Source organism: Bufo gargarizans, chromosome 7, assembly GCF_014858855.1.
Source record: "Bufo gargarizans isolate SCDJY-AF-19 chromosome 7, ASM1485885v1, whole genome shotgun sequence".
Lineage (NCBI taxonomy): Eukaryota > Metazoa > Chordata > Amphibia > Anura > Bufonidae > Bufo > Bufo gargarizans.
Window position 1 is genome coordinate 61,996,350 of NC_058086.1, and position 19,347 is coordinate 62,015,696.

At 47.0% G+C, this 19,347-nt stretch overlaps 1 protein-coding gene across 1 annotated transcript in view; it reads left to right on the top strand.

Annotated features, from left to right (window-relative positions):
• The window catches only part of SHCBP1L (SHC binding and spindle associated 1 like), a 116,780-nt gene that overhangs the window by 34,123 nt on the left and 63,310 nt on the right, over positions 1 to 19,347 (top strand). The window contains exon 3 of the mRNA XM_044302388.1: positions 11,435 to 11,521. Within this exon, the coding sequence (XP_044158323.1) occupies positions 11,435 to 11,521 (87 nt within the window). The remainder of the gene's footprint in view (positions 1 to 11,434; positions 11,522 to 19,347) is intronic.

Here is a 19,347-nt window from a genome sequence, read left to right on the forward strand (position 1 = left end):
GGACTCCTTCTGGGCGCCGGAGCACACGGCGTCCTCGGTTGCTATGACGCCGTGCGCTCCCTCATGCTGCCGGAAAACAGTAATACACTGCTATGATCTATAAGATGTATCACTGTATTCCGGTGGCAGGAGGGAGCGCACGGCGTCATAGCAACCGAGGACGCTGTGTGCTCCGGCGCCCAGAAGGAGTCGGCCCGTGACTAATAGGGCCCAGGGGAGCATATCAATCACTAACCTCTGCCACCGTGATCTTCCAGGGCCCTCCTCCCTCCTCTAGAATCTGCAGGACAGCAGCGTAGCAGGCAGACAGTCTCTCTCCCCGGCACTATCTCCAGCATGCAGGACACGCCTCCCCAGCTTGTAAAACAGCCATGCGTGCGCGTTCTCGAGCGGCCGGCTGGGGAGAAGGTAGGACATTGTGCGCAGGCGCGGCACATACAAGCCCCGCAAGTAGCTGGCCGTATCCATGGGATACAGGTAGACAACAGAGGCGCAGATGAAGGCATTTTTCAGGAGAACCGTGCAAGTTAGGAAATGGAAGTTATTTAGAAGATTATTCAAGGACACTTGGGGAAACTGATTAACAGCAATTAATGAAATGGGACAACCCCTTTAAATTTTTTATTTTTATGGCGTTCACCGTTCGGGTAAAGTAACATTACCGTTTTATAGATCAGGTCGTTACGGACGCGGCGATACCAAACATGTGTAGGGAATTTAATTTTTTTCATTTTTAATCAGTGATAAATGTGTTTTTTGATTTTTACTTTTTTTTCACTTTTTTTCACTTTTTTTTTTTACCCAGACCCACTTGGTTCTTGAAGATCCAGTGGGTCTGATGTCTATATAATACAGTACTGTACTCTATATAGGGTACTGCACTGTATTTTACTTACACTGAACAGATCTATGCTTTCAGCACAGATATGTTCAGCACCATTGACAGCAGGACGCCTGAGCAGGCGTCCTGTTGCCATGGGAACCTTCCCCGTCTGCCACAACTTCGCAGACGGGGAAGGGTAAGGACTGGGGTGTCGGGGGGCTGTCTGGGGGCTCTCTCCCTCTCCCATCGGGGGGCTGCAAAGGCACAGCAGCCCCCCGATCGGAGAGGGAGGGAGCTCCCTGCGCTGTTAACCTTTTCCATACAGCGGTCCGTACGGACCGCTGTATGGAAAGGGTTAAACGGCTGACATCGCATCAACGATGTCAGCCGTTTATACCAGGGTGCCAGCAATGTGCTGGCACCCTGGTATACCCACTCTACACCAACGATTACGCAATGGGAGGCGGGCGGGGGATCGCGATCCCGCCTGCCGCACCGCCTGCCTCCCGCACCGCCCGCACCGCCCGCAACCCTCCCCCTGCACCACCCGCCCACATAATATCATTCAGGGGTGCAGGGGGAGGAATTCTGGGCATTGTAAAGTTTCTGATCCCCGCGGTCAGGGACCGCGGGGATCAGAAACGGCAAAAAGCGCATCAAACCGCAGGTCTGAATTGACCTGCGGTTTGTTGCAATCGCCGACATGGGGGGGTCACGGGACCCCCCCGCGCATTTAGCCTAGGTGCCTGCTCAATGATTTGTGCAGGCACCTTGTTCCGATCACTGCCAGCCGGGCGGCAGTGATCGAAACAACACATGACGTACCGGTACATCATGTGTCCTTAAGTACCAGGGCATCATGACGTACCGGTACGTCATGTGTCCTGAAGAGGTTAAACCTTTTAGCTCCTCCTCCAGTGTGCATGTTTCTGATATCACTCAGGAATGTGATCTTATCAACACAATGGGGGATGGGTACTAACTATCTGTAACCCACTACAGTACAAGGCACATCATTACACAGAAAATTAATACAAAAAAGACAGAATTAAAGGGGACAGAACCAATTAGTACTTAAAAATACCCTTACAATACACTGATGAAGAGATGTGTTCAGACAGATCTGTTCACAAGTGTTGAAAACCAGCAGTTTTATTTTTGCTGTCAGATGTTAAATTGAAGCGAGTTGTACTTTTCAAAAAAAAAATTTTTTGACTCAACTAGGTATAAATAAACAGAGTAGTTTTCTAAGCATGCTGCTGTTTCTTAAATTATGATTTGATATATTCCTCTAGGAGCAACGGGGTGTTGCCATTACACCTAGAGGCTCCGCTCTCTCTGCAACTGTCACACCCTCTGCACTTTGATTGACAGGCCAGGTGTAATGATGTTTTCACTGCCTAGCTCTGTCAATAAAAGTGCAGAGGGCCACGGCAGTTGCAGAGAAAGCGGAGCCTTTAAGTGTAACAGCAATGCCCCCATTGCTTCTAAAGGCTTATTTACATATATTTTAAAAATCGTTTTTCTTAGCAATGTGGGCACATATGAACATGGGACCAACACAGCTGCCAATTGCACATGTAACAGGTCAGCCAACTTCATAGGTACAAATCTGCTGACAGATGCCCTGTAAATGGATTCTTCGAGACTGGAACCCCTTTTCAGATGGCCAGGCAGTGTGCAAGGGTTAAAAAAAGACATCTCACCTATCACAGATACTCTGGGTCCAGTGCAAAGCTCCATTCTCCTACCCTTCCTGCTCACGTCACTGCTGAGGCCATTGATTGGCAGTGGTGACATGCATGTAGACAGCACTTAACACTTCCAGTCCAGCAGTAGGAGCAGGAATCTCAGATCTGCATCCATCCATTCTTGTACTTTGCCTGGCCAACTGAAAAGGGGTTCCCAGTCTCAGATAATCCCTTTCCATATTAGAATTTTTAGGAACCATTTCCATTTACATATGGAAAGAAATATGACTGCAGGATCAGATTCTACAAGATTTGTTTAAAGTTCCTTTGGCAAAATTTTAGTCCACAAGTGAACCTTTGGAGGGTGGTTATATCCATCGTTCAGTGGATTCAGAACAGAAACCATGACACAAGTTTGAAAAGAGCTATACCTTTTCTTTGCATCTTTTCAACAAATGTCTTCTCTATTAGGGTGCTGCCACATGTTGCTGCTGTGCTGCATTTTTGGTGCAAAAAAAATGCCAAAATGTGTTTTTTGTATCAACAAACCCGCGTTTATGCTGCATTTTCATTTAGCAAGGTAAAACTCACAGCAGACTTAAATTACATTAATGTAACTCAATTTTGTTATTAACCTCTTCAAGCGACAGCCAGTTTGGACCAAATGCTGAAGCCCCATTTTTCAAATTTGACACGTGTCACTTTAGGCTACTTTCACACTAGCGTTCGGGCGGATCCGTTCAGAACGGATCCGCCCATAATAATGCAGACGGAGGCTCCGTTCAGTACGGATCCGTCTGCATTATTTTAGCAAAAAAAAGCTAAGTGTGGAAATAGCCTGGGACGGATCCGTCCAGACTTTCAATGTAAAGTCAATGGGGGACGGATCCGCTTGAAGATTGAGCCACATTGTGGCATCTTCAAACGGATCCGTCCCCATTGACTTACATTGTAAGTCTGGACGGATCCGCACGCCTCCGCACGGCCAGGCGGACACCCGAACGCTGCAAGCAGCGTTCAGCTGTCCGCCTGTCCGTGCGGAGGCGAGCGGAGCGGAGGCTGAACGCCACCAGACTGATGCAGTCTGAGCGGATCCGCCTCCATTCAGACTGCATCAGGGGTGGACGGCTGCGTTCGGGTCCGCTCGTGAGCTCCTTCAAACGGAGCTCACGAACGGAATACCGAACGCTAGTGTGAAAGCAGCCTTATGTGGTAATAACTTTGGAACACTTTTACTTATCCAAGCCATCCTGAGATTGTTTTCTCATTACACATTGTACTTCATGTTAGTGGTGAATTTGAGTTGATACATTTTTACTTTTATGCATAAATAAATCCAAAATTTGCCAAAATCTTTGAAAAATTCACTATTCTCAAAATTAGAATTTCTTTGCTTGTCATACTTCATAAATAGTTATCACCTTACATTTCCCTCATGTCTACTTTATGTTGGCACCATTTTGTAATTGTCATTTTTTTTTTTTTAGGAAGTTAGAAGGCTTAGAAGTTTAGAAGCACATTTTTAAACTTTTAAGAAATAGTCCAAAACCCACTTTTTTAAGGACCATCTCAGTTATGAAGTCACTTTGTGGGGTGTACACAGTAAAACCCACCCATTTTAAAAATTAAACCCCTCAAGTTAAAAACTGATTTTACAAACTTTATTAACCCTTTAGTTTTCCTGTAACAAAGCAAGGATTAACAGCCAAAGAAACCTCAATATTTATTACCCTGATTCTGCAGTTTACATAAACACCCCATATGTGGTCGTAAACTGCTTTATGGGCACACGGCAGGGTGCAGAGGGAAAGGAGTGCCTTATTGCTAACGGAGGGCAGATTTTGCTGAAATGGTTTCCTGGTGCAATGTCACGTTTGAAGAGACCCTGAGGTACCCCTAGAAAGAAAACCCCAAAAAGTGACTCCATTTTGGAAACTACCCTCCTCAAGGAATAAATCTAGTGGTGAAGTGAATGCTTTGACCCAACAAGCGTTTCATAGAATTTAGAAACACATGGCTGTGAAAATGAAAAATGTACTTTTATTTCCAATATAAAGTTGCTTTAGCACCAAATTTTTCATTTTCACAAGAGTTAAAAGGAGAAAATGCACCCCATAATTTGTTATGCATTTTTTCCTGAATATGGCAACACCTCATGCGTGGTCATAAACCGCTGTTTGGGGGCATAGCAGCATTCTGAAGGGTAAAAGCGGCATCAGGATTTTCTAACATGTAATTTGCTGAAATTAGTTTAGGGCCCATAACATTTGTATTTTTTTCACTAATGTAGTTGTTTGGGGGCTTGTTTTTTTGCAAGACGGTCTGTAGTTTTTGTTGGTATCATTTTGGGGTACATATGTCTTTTTGATCAGTGTCAATGTCAGTTCTGTCAGTATTTTTTATTGGGTTCCTCTTGTGGTAAATATTATATAATTGTTTTATTCTCTGGGTTGATACTGTTATGGCGATACTAAATTTATGTAGTTTTTTCGTTTGACTACTTTTTCAGCAAAAATCACTTTTGTGTTTAAAAATAAATTATATTTTGCATCGCCATATACCGGTACTAAAGTCCATAACATTCATATCTTTTTGCCAATGTAGCTGTTTGGGGCCTTGTTTTTTGCGGGGCGGGCTGGAGTTTTTATTGGCATCATTTTGGGGTACATATATCTTTTTGATCACTTTTTATATCATTTTTTGTAGAGGTGAAGTGGTCAAAAATAGCAATTCTGTCAGTGTTGTTTACTTCAATTTTTTTTATAGGGTTCCTCTTGTGGTAAATTGTATATGATTATTTTATTCTTTGGGTTGATACAGTTATGATGATACTAAATTTATGTATTTTTTTATGTTTTACTACTTTTTCAGCAATAAAATCAATTTTGTGTTAAAATAAATTATATTTTGCATCGCCATATGCTAAAGTCCATAACTTTTGTGTAATTTTTTTCTACATTATTTTTTATGGCCTTCACAGCAACGGATTAGTTATATGATACTTTTATAGATCAGGTCGTTACGGATGCGGCGATACCAATTATGTGTTTTTTTAATTTAAGTTTTTTTTAATGACATAAATGAACGGATATGAGAAAAGACAATTTTATTTTATTTTTATATACATTTTAATTTATTTTTTACTTTTCTTTTTATTTATCAAGACCCATCTGGATCTTGAAGATCCAGTGGGCCTGATGGCTATACAGTGCATCGCAATAGTCATCTATTGCAATGCACTGTATAGTCAGTGCTACTCTTACACCAAGGCCCCTTTCACACAAGCAAGTTTTTTGTGCGGGTGCAATGCGTGACATGAACGCATAGCACCCGCACTGAATCCTGACCCATTAATTTCAATGTGTCTGTGTACATGAGCTTTTTTTTTTTCACACATCAGTTCTGCGTTGTGTGAAAAACGCAGCATGTTCTATATTCTTCAGCATGTTCTAAAACGCAGCCCTGGCCCCATAGAAGTGAATGGGGCTTCAGTGAAAAACGCATTGCATCCGCAAGCAAGTGCGGATGCAATACCAGGGCTCCAGATGGCGACCAAAATGGTCGCCAATGCGACTTAGTATTTACAAATGGCGACAAGACTTTTTAGTCTTGTCGCCATTTGCGACTAGACCCTCCGCGGCAGCTCTGCAGTTGAACAGCGGCGGGCACAGGAGCTGATAGTTCTCTGCCCCGCCGCCGATGTTCTTCTCAGTCTGATGCAGTGAGTCACAGCACAGCACACATAGAGAGTGAGACGCTGGCAGCAGGGAGGGGAGGGGCTCGGGAGGAGTGTAATCTGATCCTAGAGTGGAAGCTGCTTCTGCCAGCCCCTCCCCTCCCACCAACCAATCACCGACCAGAGCTGAGGGGGCAAGGCAAGCACTAGCAGCTCTGAGTCACTGACAAGTACAGGGAGAAAGAATCGAATGAGTCGCAGGTGAAAAGAACTAAAGATCCGACTTAGTTAGTGACTCATTTGATTCTTTCTTAGACTCCCTGTACAGTGCGCCCCCCCAACTCCCCAGTATAAGAAACATTGGTGGCACAGTGTGCCCCCCCCCCCAACACCCCAGTATAAGAAACATTGGTGGCACAGTGTGCCCCCCCCCCCCCCAGTATAAGAAACATTGGTGGCACAGTGTACCCCCCCCCAGTATAAGAAACATTGGTGGCACAGTGGGAAGTGCCAATGAGGGTTAAATAATAATTTAAAAAAATTAAGTCACCTCCTCCAGTTGATCGCGTAGCTGCCGGTCTCCTGTTCTTTCTTCAGGACCTGTGGTGATGTCACTGAGTTCATCACATGGTCCATTACCATGGTGATGAAATGAATCATGTGACGTATCATGTGATGAGCACAGTGATGTCACCACAGGTCCTTTGACAGGTCCTGAAGAAAGAACAGGAGACGATCAATTGGAGGAGGTGAGTTAATTTTTATTTATTTTTTTAACCCTTATTGGCACTGCCCACTGCGCCACCAATGTTCATTATATTGAGGGGGGGGCACACTGCACCACCAATGTTTATTATATTGGGGTGTTGGGGGGGGGTGCACACTGCGCCACCAATGTTTATTATATTGAGGGGGGCACACTGCGCCCCCCAATGTTTATTATACTGGGGGGGGTGCGCACTGCGCCACCAATGTTTCTTATATTGGGGGGGCGCACTGCACCACCAATGTTTATCAAACTGGGGTGTTGGGGGGGCGCACTACGCCACCAATGTTTATCAAACTGGGGTGTTGGGGGGGCGCACTACGCCACCAATGTTTATCAAACTGGGGTGTTGGGGGGGCGCACTACGCCACCAATGTTTATCAAACTGGGGTGTTGGGGGGGCGCACTGCGCCACCAATGTTTATCAAACTGGGGTGTTGGGGGGGCGCACTACGCCACCAATGTTTATTATATTGGGGAGCACACTGCGCCACCAATGTTTATCATACTGGGGTGATGGGGGGCGCACTGCGCCACCAATGTTAATTATATTGACCTTCTACTATGCATTCTGTATTAAAGAATGCTATTATTTTCCCTTAGAACCATGTTATAAGGGAAAATAATACAGGGAATAGACTTTCATCCTAGCAACCATGAGTGAAAATCGCACCGCATCCGCACTTGCTTGCGGATGCTTGCGATTTTCACGCAGCCCCATTAGCTTCTATGGGGCCTGCGTTGCGTGAAAAACACACAACATAGAGCATGCTGTGATTTTCACGCAACGCACAAGTGATGTGTGAAAATCACCCCTCATGTGCACAGCCCCATAAAAGTGAATGGGTCCGGATTTAGTGCGGGTGCATTCCGGTATTTTGAATGCCAGATTCGGCACTAATACATTCCTATGGGAAAAAATGCTGGATCCGGCATTCAGGCAAATCTTCATTTTTTTTCCGCCGGAGATAAAACCGTAGCATGCTTTTAAACCGTAGAATGCATAGGGATATGCCTGATCAGTTCTTTTCCGATATTGAGCCCCTAGGACGGAACTCTATGCCGGAAAAGAAAAACACTAGTGTGAAAGTACCCTAAAATATTAAGTTTAAATCCCCCCTTTCCCAATTTTACATATAAAATTTATAAAGAATAAATAAACACATTACATAGCGCTGTCCAAACTATTAAATTATTAAAAAATATCTCCTATGCGGTGAGCATTCACCATTTTTTTGTCACCTTGTCACCCCAGAAAATAGGATAGGACTGTTCTATTATGGGCCGAACATTTCATAAAATGTGAAATGCATGCTGCTTTTTTTGGTGTTGTGTTTTTTTTTTGTTTTGTTTTTTGCGCGGTATTGAGTTACGCAATACTTTTTTATGGTGAAGAAAGCGAATCAAAATTTTGGTATCAAAACAACCCTATGCCGATCTGATCGGAGTAGCGTTGTCACGATACCAAAATTTTGATTCGGTTTCGATTTGGCGACTAAAAATTTGATTTGGCTCCTAAATTTTTCAGTTCAGGAGCCAATGGCTACCAGGTATTTTTTTTAGTCTGGAGCACTGAATACGTTTTTCACTGATGGTTGCTAAGAGATGTTTGTAAACCTTCAGTTTTTTATCACGCGCATGAAAAACGCATTGCACACACGTGGAAAAAACTGAACGCAATCGCAGACAAAACTGACTGAACTTGCTTGCAAAATGGTGCGAGTTTCACTGAATGCACCCTGAACGCATCCAGAGCCAATCTGTCACGGTCGTGTGAAGTACATGGCAGCCCGGTGGACCGATGCAAGAGAGAGGGAGCTCCCTCCCTCTCAACCCAATTGATGCCCCGGGGGCGGCCGCTGACCTCGGCAACTATGGGGTTAAATAGCCGTGATCGGTGCCAGCAGATTTCGGCTGTAGCAGCAGAGTGTCAGCTGTAAGTTACAGCAGACACTCTCTGCTGATGGCGGCGGCTCCATTCCTGAGCTGCTGCCATCAGAGCCGGCACAGAGGACATCACAGCAGGGTGGATCTGGGGGCGATGGGGGACAATGGCCACATGTGGGGGCACTTAAATTTGACGGGCACTGGGGGCAAGGTGGCAGTCATGCCTGATTTCAGGCTGTGATCTCCAGCGTGGAGATCACAGCCTGAAACCGGCATTTTTCTCAATGAAGCGCTCCGATTGGTTAGTCTGCAGATACTAACCAATCGGAGTGCTTGCTGGAAAGGGACCACGCTGATTGGTCCCTTGCCGACTTCCCCAGTGTCTCTGCTCTCCGGGAGAGCGGAGACATCGGGGCTGTGACACTTAGCCCCGGTGTGCAGATTGGACGTGACTGTACGTTCAAATGCAGTAAGTTACTTACAATTTGGACGTACAGTTATGTCCAAATGTGTGTAAGGGTTAAAGGGGTTATCTTGGAAAAAAATTTAATTGTTGGCAACACATGCCTTGTGTTACACTAGGGGATGTGCTGCCTACAAACAATATTTTATTATGTCTGAACTAAGGTGGACTGCCCGATTCTCAGGCAGATTATTAGGAACGCTCGCTCCCGACAATCTACCCATCTAAATGTGGCGCCCATCACCTGATGAATGAGCAAAATGCTTGTTCAGCAAAATGCTTGATCACCCGATGAACAAGCATTTTGCTCATTCATCAGGTGATGCAGGCACATTCATCATCATTTCTAGGAAGCCAGTTCATACAATCTAAACAGCGATCTGCTGCCCAGAAACAATGATTCTGTATGGGAATTGGAATAGCGACTGCTTATCCTCATGCTGTGAATGAGATCGCTGTATGTAAATCCTTCACTGAACGAGCATCTGACTGTCGGAAAGGAACGCTTCCTTCCCTACAATCGGCTGTAACATTGTGCGGTGTAAACCTGCCTTAAAAGATTACCCCATGTAAAGGGGCCTTAAGATTTAGCCATCTGATAACATGACCACACAAAGCACAAGGATAACACACATATCAACATCCAGTCTCTGGAAGTTGATATGAAGAGGGATTATATGTACAGGTTGAGGCTGAAGAATAGTGCAAAACTATAGCTTCAGTATTCATAACTGAAGAGAACAGAACACAAGTATATTAACATGAAAAGATACACTATCCAAGTTTTATCTATACACTACACATGTTCAATGTGAGCTCCATTGGTAATATGGCAGATGTCTAGACAGTACTCCAGTTCTGTCCAGACGTGTCAGCATATCCTCGGATATAAACTCCACTTTTTCAGTGATGCATTGTCTCAGGTCGTTCAGATCCTGTGCCTGGAGGTGCAGATACATTGAGTTCTTGCTGTAGCCTTGCAGAGAGAAGTTGCATGGTGTTAGATCTGGTGATCATGGAGGCCAGGTCAGAATTTGGTGAATCGTTCATAAGATACCATACTGTAGTTTGTTGCTCTTGGAGTTTCATAGTGGACCAACAAAAAGAGAAAACATAGATCACACATGCTATGCATTAATCTATTGTTGCTTCTCAGTGTAATTAGTATTACACAGTGCTATAATCCACATACTCTATACACGGTATTTGTATATGTTTTGGTCAAAATGCATAAATCCAGTCATCACATCAAGGTTGCCTCTACGAGTTGGTAACCTATTTTAATTTGATGCCACAACACTGCACCAGCGGGCGGCATGACCCTGCAGTTCAACAGCACCCCTGCTGTTAGACTGAGCCCCCTTGGATCTGGGCCCCACCAACCCACAGGCACAGCAACCATGCAGTATTGCACAAAGTGAACAGATGTCAAAAGTTCAACTTTCCATGAGCTCTCAGGAACTCCAGCCGAGACCTAGTAGGAATTTATTAACCCTTATGCAGTCTCCTACCAGTTGAAAACCCTTAAGCCGAATGGGAGGAGTGCTGATACCATGAGGGAACAAAAAGCATTATAAAGTATACCAACAAAAAGACAAAAACATGGATTAACATTGCTTCTCAGTGTAATAAGTACTGTACAGTCCCATGAACTACATACTGTACACAAGCCATGTATTTTTGTGTGGAATAGTTTCATACTAGTCAGCCTGTCCAACTTTCTAAGACTATGCGTGTACACAGATGGAAACCTGTTCACTGTCTCTTGAAGTCTTTGGGCTCCCAGAATTTTCCCTTTGCCTAAATAGCCAGTGGTTTCAAATTGCTTCACCCAACAGAAATGCAGTTTCTACACAGAGCACATTTGCCAAATTTGTTCAGAAAATTCTGCTGTACTTTCACAACAGACCCCGTTCTTGCAGATACAAATATTTGCATTACTTTAACTACCATCTTCTTTGAATCACCCTTTATTTAGTGTCAGTATTTCCCCCAACCATGATTTAAACTTGTCTGCTCGACTGCAAGACGTAAGTTATCCAGTGTGAGTTTTGTTTTTAGGCTTCACATACTATCATATTGGGCCGTTTGGACATTTTGCTTCAGTTAATCATTGTATTTATTTTAGATTCTTTTTTGATTACCTTTGGAGAGACTGGGATGACGAAGAAAACTGTGAAAATTATTCTGTCGTTATTGAAGAAAGGATCAAATTGTAAGTATTCATTTTTCTGACATTAATTTATTTGTGTAAGCCTTTGATTAAATGGGTTGTCCACGTTTTTGAACTGTTAAAGGGATTCTGTCATCAGATTTGAGGCCTATAACCTAAACATATAGGTCCCTACTAATACCCTGAATCCGAAACTGACCTTATTAAATGCGCCTGTGGCTCTATTATCATATAAAACAGGTTTATATAACGTGTCACTCACGTACCAAATGTGTCCAAGGGGACGTCTCATCATGCAGGGTGCCCGGCTGCAGCCATCTCCTTTTGGTGCTCAGCGCCGCCTTCCGACTAGAAATCGCCGCCCTCCCTTTCAATAGAGCCGCCTACCTCACGTCATCGCCGCCTCTCTAACCTCAGCGCCGCCTCTGAAATCGCTGCAATAAGGCGGTCAAGGCAGGTTTGAGCGAAGTGCGCCACCCGGCGCATGCACACTTCGCTTAACGAGGCCGCTGCCAGGAGTCCACACGCGCGGCATCTGGCTGAGGAGAGCGTATGCGGCGCTGGGGTTAGAGAGGCGGCGATGACGTGAGGTAGGCGGCTCTATTGGCTCACAGGCGCATTTAATAAGGTCAGTTTCGGATTCAGGGTATTAGTAGGGACCTGGCCATATGTTTAGGTTATAGGCCTCAAATCTGATGACAGAATCCCTTTAACTGTCATTAACAGCATGTTGTACCCGTTAAAAACATGATACTCACCTGCTCCCTTCAGTGGTCTTTTGGTCTCTGTCATGTAAAATTCCAGACAGATGGCGTTGTGTGTGCCACTGCAGCCAATGACGCATCACTGCTTGGTCACGTGACTACCCATTTTGTGATTCATACTTACTGCTTATCCCATAGAACTGGTGAATTGATAGAATTGAGAAATGCTTTCTCAGCTCTTCCCATAACTCTCATAGACTTCATTGGGGGAAAGCAACTGGCGTTAATCTGCCAGGACCCTCATACTCCAACAGGTGAGGGCACTGGAGGTGTAGGCATTCCAAGAATGTGTGAGCTAGGAATTGCCCCTTCAACGTATTTTCAGTTTCTACTTAGATTTTAGTTTGTGCAGTAAAAAAAAATAAGTTTCTTCTGTTAAACCTCATTATTAAAACTTTATTATTAAACCTTATTATTATTATTATATATAAATAACGAGATTTTTGTGAACTCACCTGTAAAATCTCTTTCTCGCTTAGTTCATTGGGGGACACAGGACCATGGGTATAGTTATTTGCTGCCACTAGGAAGCGACACTAGGCTGACAACTGTTAGCTCCTCCTCTGCCAGCTATACCCCCTCCAGCCTGGAGAGAGCATATTAGTTTGTGCTTTAGCAGTAGGAGAAGCAGAAAGTAAACTGAAAAACAAACTAGAACTGCACACAGCCTTAGGACCAAACCAGAACCGTGGTCCCAACTGGCAACCAACTGCCCCTACATGCCGCACTAAGAAAATTGGGTGGGTGCTGTGTCCCCCAATGAACTAAGCGAGAAAGAGATTTTACAGGTGAGTTCACAAAAATCTAGTTTCTCGCTCGTATCATTGGGGAACACAGGACCGTGGGACGTCCTAAAGCAGTCCACGGGGAGGGAAAACCAGAACCCTCACGGAAGTTACTACACTGCGGCCTGCAAGACCCTGCGGCCCAGAGCAGCATCTGCCAAGGCCAGAGAATGCACCTGGTAAAATCCTGTGAACGTGTGCAAGGAGGACCAAGTCGCAGCCTTACACAATTGAGACGCAGATGCATGGTGAAATTGAGCCCAAGAAGCCCTGACCGCTCTGGTAGAGTGGGCTGTGATCCCAGGGGGATGTGCCTTGTCCCGGGAGCGGTATGCCTCGGCAATCGCTGACTGAATCCACCTGGCAATCGTCACCTTGGAGGCCACCAATATCTTGTAAGGACCTTCAGGGACTACGAACAAAGAGTCCGTACGCCGAAAAGGATCAGAAACGGACAGGTAGATCTTCAAAGCCCGCACCACATGAAGCCGATAGAGCATGCGCTCTCTCGGATGAGAAGGCTGCGGGCAGAACGAGGGAAAAACAATGTGCTCGTTGACATGAAAGGCCGACACCACTTTCGGCTGAAAAGAAGGCACTGGGCGGATCACCACTTTATCTTGGTGAAACACCAGAAAGGGCTCCTTGCAAGAAAGGGCTGCCCGTTCCGAAACTCTCCTGATCGACGTGATGGCCACTAAAAAGGCCACTTTCCAGGAGAGAAAGTGAAGAGAGACCGCACTCAAAGGCTCGAATGGAGTATCCTGGAGCGATGCAATGGGGGAGTCCCAAGAATGCAATGGGGGACGATAAGGAGGCACTGTGTGAGCCACCCCCTGCAGAAATGTCTTGACAGGGCCTAACCCAGCCAGGGAACGCTGGAAAACAATGGTAGGGCTGAGATCTGTCCCTACAATGAACTAAGCGCGAGTCCAGGTTCCAATCCGAACTGAAGAAATGCCAGAATAATAGGAAGGGAGAACTGTCTGGGAGGGAGACCACGTTCCTCACAGAAATGCAGGAAGGACTTCCAAGTCCTGTAATAGATTTTGGACGACGTGGGTTTTCTGGCCTTGATCATCGTTCGAATGACCGTATCAGAGAAACCTCTCCTCCTTAGAAGGAAGGTTTTAATAGCCATGCTGTCAAATGTAGTGTATCTAAACGCTGGTGGAAGACCGGACGCTGTGAGAGAAGATCGGCCCTGAGCGGAAGGGGCCACGGTGTGTCCCCTAGAAGAAGAATGAGGTCGGAGTACCACGCTCGGCGAGGCCAATCCGGGGCGATCAGGATCGTCCGGATACCCTCCATCCTGATTCTGTGCAGAATCCGAGGCAGAAGAGGAAGGGGTGGGAAGACGTACAGGAGAGAAAAACTGTCCCATGGCGCCACGAGCGCGTCTACGTCCTACGCCTTGGGGTCTTTTGCGCAAGAGAAGAAGCAAGAGATCTTGTAATTGAGTCTGGACGCCATCAAGTCCACGTCCAGTTGGCCCCAACGAAGACAGAGCGCCTCGAACACCTCCGCATGGAGGGACCACTCCCCAGGGTCCACCGTCGTCCGGCTGAGAAAATCCGCTGTCCAATTGTCCACTCCCGGGATGTAAACTGCTGAGATCACCGGAACATGGGCTTCCGCCCACTGTAGGATCTTTGCGGATTCCTTCATCACCGCAAGGCTGCGGGTCCCCCCTTGGTGGTTGATATAAGCTACAGCGTGGCATTGTCCGACTGTACCCTGAGTGGACGGCCCTCCAAATGGCCCGGAGCTTCTAGATGTTGATGGGAAGTTTGGACTCCGATGGAGACCAAACGCCCTGGACTGTCCGGATGGCGAAAACTCCGCCCCAACCTTGAAGGCTGGCGTGGTGATGACCGTCCATATCACTGGGAGAAAGGACTTCCCCACTTCCAGGTGCGCAGGTGCGATCCACCATCTGAGTGCCGACCGTACCTGTCGAGACAGGTGAATCCAGGGAATCCGAGGATTTGTCCCAGGACGACAATATGGCACGTTGAAATGACCGGGTGTGGAATTGTGTGAACGGAACTGCCTCGAAGGAGGCTACCATCGCACCCAGTATCCGCATACAATTGCGAATTGACGGGCTTCGGCACTGGAGAAGAAGATGGACCGACCGCTGAAGATCCAGCTTCTTGTCTGGAGGGAGGAGTACCAACACCGCGCCCAAATCCAATATCATGCCCAGGAACCTGATCTGTGTGGAGGGACGCAGGGGAGACTTCTGAAGGTTCACCAGCCAGCCGAAGCGAGAGAGCATGCCAAAGGTGATCCGTAGACTTCCTTCGCACTGAGCGACTGTTGGAGCCTTGATCAGGATGTCGTCATGATAGGGGAGCAGAGTAATGCCCCTGGATTGCAGAAGGGCATGGAGGGGAGTGAGTACCTTAGTTAATAGCTGCTAAGCTGTCGCCAAGCCGAAGGGCAGGGCGACAAACTGGTAATGGCACGACTGAATAGTGAAATGGAGAAAGCGTTGGTGGGCGGCTGCGATGGGGATGTGCAAGTAGGCGTCCTGAATATCTATGGACGCTAGGAATTCCCCTAAAACCAACAAAGCAACCACGGAGTGAAGGGACTCTATTCTGAATCGTTAACACGGATTAACCGGTTTACCACCTTGAGATCTGGTGGTAAACCGGTTAGCGCCATATTTTTTGGGAACCATGAACAGGTTTGAATAAAAACCCGTAAATCGTTCCTCCAGAGGAACTGGAGTTATCACACCCTGTGCGAGGAGGGAAGAATACCGCCTGGAAGAATGCCGCAGCCCGAACTGGGGGGTTGTGAGAGGAAAAAACAGTTGGGAGGGGTGGATGTGAACTCTATTTTGTACCCCGAGGTTACGATCTCGAGTGCCCATGTGTCCGAGATGTGAGCCCGCCAGGTCTCCTGAAAAAGGAGGAGACGACTCCCCACCCGCGAGGGCGGGGGCGCTCCTTCATGCGGAAGATTTCTTGCTGGAAGAGGAACGTGGCTGCTGAGCACGCGGGCGCCAGACTGGTTGGGGTTTAAAAGACGTTTTTTTCCGCTGGTCCTGTGTGGGCAGCCTGGCAGACATGTTAGCCGCTGGACGGGTGCCAGAGGACTGAGAATGGGAAGCCGAAGCCCTAGGACGAAATATACGCTTTGTTTTTGGCTGTTGAAGATGGGTGCTCTTTCCACCCATCGCTTCCGAAATGATTTTGTCTAGTCGGATACCGAAGAGTCGGGACCCAGCAAAAATAAGGCCCGAAAGTGATCGCTTAGAGGAGGAATCTGCTGCCCAAACTTTAAGCCAGAGTTCTCGGCAGAGAGATACCACAAGGGCCAAGGAGCGTGCGACCATAGCCCCAGCGTCCAGGGCCGCCTCACAAAGATATTTCCCTGCCTGAGAGATTAGAACCGCCAAGGATTAAAGCTCAGCTGGGGGAAGATCCACCGTCAAGTCCTGGTTCAAACGGAGGGCCCACTCCGAGAACCGCTTTGGCCACCCAGGCAGAAGTGAAAATGGGCCGTAGTGCTGAGCAACTGGCCGTAAAGACGGACTTGGCGAGAGACTCTATGCGATGTTCCACAGGGTCATGGAGAGAGGATCCGTCGGCTACTGGAATAGTCGTATTTTAAGCAAGGCGAGCGACCTGGGGATCCACCTTTTGGAGGAGAGGAACATTTCGCCACACACTCAGTGGGCAAAGGATATAGCAGAAGCAGAAGACTGTTCCGGATCCACATCCTAGTCCGAATCTGCAATCTCCCCCTCCGACATTGCGTCTGCCAGGAGGGAGGCATCCATAAATCAACGAAACCGCAGCACTCTCTCGTCTCTTTTTGTATCCTTTATTCCATCAAATGTATGCAATATTTCGACCAGAGCGGTCTTTTTCAAGCAACTGACAATAACTCATTACCAGGTTTAAATATCCTCCTTGTAGGAGGGGCTACCACACATGTCATAACAAATCACAGCAATGTTAAAATAGTATAGGGTAAGGCATCCTTTCAAATCACCAAATCAGCACTTACTTTAGAACGCCCAGTGGAATGCTGGTGGGATGTAGGGTCATCATATCCCAAGGTGTCACGCCAGTAAGTCAGCGTCCCCTTAGCTCCTGTGCGCTTGCGCAGGCGTGTCGGGACAGAATACGTGTCCAAAAACTTTTGTATATCGGCGTCCCTTATTTCACAGTGCGCCGGGTGCCAGAGCGGAACTAGTGCATGCGCATATGCGCGTTCAATGTGCGCAGATGCACCAGGACAGAGCTCACGCAGGTGCACCTGCTTACTGCTAGTCCATGGTCCTATTGCGCAAGCGCTCAAGAAGGGGCTCACGCACAAATACGCAGCTGTCTAGCGCAATATTAGGCATCTAGGTAGTTCAACTATATCATAGGACGGACAATAAATGAGAAGACATACAGTGTTTTATAATGATATATAACTGGGGGTGTTATCAAATAGACAATTATCTGACTCAACACTCTTAATTAAGGCCTCTTTCACACTTGCGTTGTCCGGATCCGGCGTGTACTCCACTTGCCGGAATTACACGCCGGATCCGGAAAAATGCAAGTGAACTGAAAGCATTTGAAGACGGATCCGTCTTCAAAATGTGTTCAGTGTTACTATGGCAGCCAGGACGCTATTAAATTTCTGGTTGCCATAGTAGTAGTGGGGAGCGGGGGAGCAGTATACTTACCATCCGTGCGGCTCCCGGGGCGCTCCAGAATGACGTTAGAGCGCCCCATGCGTGTGGGGCGCCCTGACGTCACTCTGGAGCGCCCCGGGAGCCGCACGGACGGTAAGTATACTGCTCCCCACTACACTTTACCATAGCTGCCAGGACTTTAGCATCCCGGCAGCCATGGTAACCATTCAGAAAAAGCTAAACGTCGGATCTGGCAATGCGCCGAAACGACGTTTAGCTTAAGGCCGGGACCGGATCAATGCCTTTCAATGGGCATTAATTCCAGATCCGGCCTTGCGGCAAGTCTTCAGGATTTTTGGCCGGAGCAAAAAGCGCAGCACGCTGGTCACAATAGGACTGGGGCACCCCCCGGGGGACGGGGGGATGCCCCTTTGTTCCATGCGACCGCCATTGCGTATGGTAAATGCCATCTCCATCCTACCTGTAGGAGGAGGCAATTTGCCATGTACATCTGACCAAAAAGTGGAGGGATGTGAAGTGACCCATCCCTGGGTCCCCCACTCCCTCAAGGGGTTACCATTCACACCAGCCGAAACACCTAGCTATAGTGAGATCGTACAATAATAGAAAATAAAATAATTAATGGCCAATAAAGTAAATAGACTGTCTCAGGGGATTGGTGTGTATACACTTGTTGATACCTATGTTCTGTATATACAAAGAACAAAATTACCCAGTTGATAAGGGTTCTAATAGCACTCAACTTATTGTTATTATAGTCCACTTGTGTGGTCATGTTATAGCTACCAAAGCCCAACCAGTCAATTGTAAGGGAGAATTCTGTCACTGTGACCCTGCCCACCAGACGTCCACTCGGGGTCCAATCTGTTAAAGAGGACCTTTCACTAGAATAAAACATCTAAACTAACTATACAGACATGGAGAGTGGCACCCAGGGATCTCCCTGCACATACTGTTATACCTGGGCGCCGCTCCGTTCTCCCGGTATAGCCTCCGGTATCTTCATAGTTAGGCTCCACCCAGGGGAACCTGCCGGCGTCTCATTCTCCCATGCTGTAGCGCTGGCCAATCGCAGTGCTCAGCTCATAGCCTGAGAGGCTTTTTTTGATCGGCCAGCGCTACCGCATGGGAGAATGAGACGCCGGCAGGTTCCCCTGGGTGGAGCCTTCGCCTAACTATGAAGATACCGGAGGCTATACCGGGAGAATGGAGCGGCGCCCAGGTATAACAGTAAGTGCAGGGAGATCCCTGGGCACCGCTCTCCATGTCTGTGTAGTTAGTTTAGATGTATTATTCTATTGAAAGGTCCTCTTTAAAATAAAGACATATATTTGTCTCTATACTCATAACCAAACGGTTAGGCACAATACTTTAAATGAATTGTGTAGTACTCAGTATGAAAAACTGGTTTAGTGGGCGTGGCTAACGGCCGACATGAGCGGTCGCACCTGATCTGAGCTCCGGCTCCCGTTTACCATCCTGAGCCATCCTGAGTGCTAGAGCAGCTTTGTACTTCACCTGAAGCGGCAGACGACAGCTTGGATCCTTCCTACAGTCCGTGATGGGCCCCAGCAAAGCGCAAGCCGCGGCGGACCGGCTGAAAGAATTTGCGCGCCAGGAGACCCAACATGGCGCCGCGGCGAGTGGAAC